Source organism: Zingiber officinale, chromosome 3B (genome assembly GCF_018446385.1).
Source record: "Zingiber officinale cultivar Zhangliang chromosome 3B, Zo_v1.1, whole genome shotgun sequence".
NCBI lineage: Eukaryota > Viridiplantae > Streptophyta > Magnoliopsida > Zingiberales > Zingiberaceae > Zingiber > Zingiber officinale.
This window is the reverse complement of record NC_055991.1, coordinates 49,581,084-49,583,115: the sequence shown is the minus strand read 5'-3', so window position 1 is coordinate 49,583,115 and position 2,032 is coordinate 49,581,084. Positions and strand designations below refer to the sequence as shown.

At 42.2% G+C, this 2,032-nt stretch overlaps 1 protein-coding gene across 1 annotated transcript; it reads right to left on the bottom strand.

Moving 5' to 3' along the window:
• Window positions 1–708: 708 nt before the first annotated feature.
• On the bottom strand, window positions 709–1,774 carry LOC121968275 (UPF0496 protein 1-like). The gene is made up of 2 exons (XM_042518718.1): window positions 1,681–1,774; window positions 709–1,563 (listed from the first exon to the last, which is right to left on the bottom strand). Exon 2 carries the CDS (start codon window positions 1,553–1,555, stop codon window positions 785–787), a length of 771 nt encoding a protein of 256 aa, XP_042374652.1. The 5' UTR covers window positions 1,556–1,563; window positions 1,681–1,774; the 3' UTR covers window positions 709–784.
• Between the last annotated feature and the right edge of the window lie 258 nt (window positions 1,775–2,032).

The window sequence follows — 2,032 nt, the reverse complement described above, 5'->3', positions numbered from 1 at the left end:
TTTCACAGTTACATGTAAAAAGGAACAAATATAGTAGAATAATAGTTTAATAAATAATTCAAATTCAAGGACATTTAGTGTAGTTTTTAAAGATACCCTGCAGTGTATGTTAATGTGAAAATAAGAGTGTAAACTGATATAGACAAACATAATGGATGCACTAAAGGTGAATCTTGATGAGGAACTTAATAAAAATAGATGTCAACCTGGTAAATGAGGAATGCAAAAAAAGAATTAGAATATCCTTGAAGCCGGATTGTAGATACAACAATCATTTTTTCCATTATACTTCAATGACATATTAGCATCAAACAACAATAAAGAAGAATCATATTAGAACCTTTTATCATTTCTAACTCACAAGTACCAGCGCCAATATATGTTCTCTTTTAGGAAATTAGAATGACACCAATAAACATAATAAAGTACAGTCAAGTTAGAACGTTCTATCATTTTTAGCCAACAAGTACCATCACTTAATACCTTAGGTTCCAGCAAGTCGATATAAGTGATGCAAACCTCCTCATCCTTTTGTATTGGCTTTTATGCTCCTGACTATTACTCTCAGACCAATACTAGAAAATTCTGAATGATTTGCACTATCAAAATTAATCAAATAAATTTCATATTTTATGCAAAATAAAACCAAAAAATTCATTGTGGGCCAATCTGTTTTCACCAAAAATCCATGCATTGAACTGCAACCAATAAAACAACCATCAAAACCTCTAATCCTAGGAAAGATGGATATGGTATCCAAAAAAGTAAAATCAAACATGGAAACTTAAGTTTGAAATATGTAGCAATAGGTGGGGTAGCTATGGTAGCGGCAACTATCGAGCAAATTAAGAAGGTGGTCAATGTGGCCGCAAAGATGATGCTCGAGACTTTCCTCCAGGGCCTTGATGGATTTGAGCTTCTTGTGTAGCTTGTTCTTTCTCATCTTCATTTTGTCGAGCATCTGGAGCTGGTGGTGGTGGATGGACCGAAAAGCCTTGAAGAACTCTTCCGTGAAGGGATCGCCGCCCGCCTTGAAGCGCCTTAGCTCTGTAAGAGTACCTCGTATTGTCACCTTTGTGGTCCTCCTCCTCCTCGACGAAGCACTGCAGTGCGACTTGGAGGATGAACTAGTTGTTACGAGCTTTAGTGAGGCACTTTTCAAAGGTAGTGCAGAAGTCGAGAGTTTGGAGGCTGTTCTGGAAGTAATCCTCGACGAGGTCGAAGAGCTCGGTGTTCTTCCACACATCGCACTTTTGCAGTCGAGGATGACCTTGACCACCTCCTGGTTCATCTCGAGGAGGTAGCCGGTGATCTCCCTGAGGGAATTGAGGGAGAGGGAATGGACCTGGACATCGTCGGTGAGGGTGGAGATGGTGCGATCGGTGCGCTGCTGGAGCATGGATTCGAAGGTCTCGAGCTCGGGATCGAGGCGGCAGGCCTCCTCGTAAGACATCAGCTCCGCCAAACACGGGAGGTGTGTGTGGCCATCTCCTCTGCCGGCGCCGGCATCTGCAACAGCTAGGCTGTGCGGCCTCGCGCTGTGTTGAGCTCCCATCTAAGGATCTGGGGAAAAAGATGTAAACAAGTTGAGATTTTTACCGTTGAAAATGATGAAAAAATCCGAAGTCTAAAGGGGAAAAGCGAATGGATCGAAGAAATGAACAAGAACCAGATTAGCACCTTGACAAGAGGAGAGCACACCGTCGTGGAGGAAGATCCAGCAGAGGCGGCACCCCTTACTGTTGTGCTGTCGACAGGATAACGTGAAGAGATTGTATGAGGAGAGGGAAAGAAAAATGGCTAGGATTCGAGAGCGCGAAGGGGAAAACACGGCGCCAAAAAGATATTCAGAGAGAGGGAAAGCAAAACTGCAAAGGGGAAAATGATCAAAGTCAAATACAACGGTTTTATCAAAACTGTTGTCGTAGCCCCGAAAAATGCGCTTAAAGACAATGGTTTTAGAACCCGTTGTAAAAAAGCGTTGTTGATTTAAAAAGAAGTCGCTCAATGACAACAGTTTTCACAAAACCGT

Coding starts and splice junctions, on each gene's coding strand:
- LOC121968275 (XM_042518718.1), bottom strand. CDS start 1,555: ATGGGAGCTCAACACAGCGCGAGGCCGCACAGCCTAGCTGTTGCAGAT.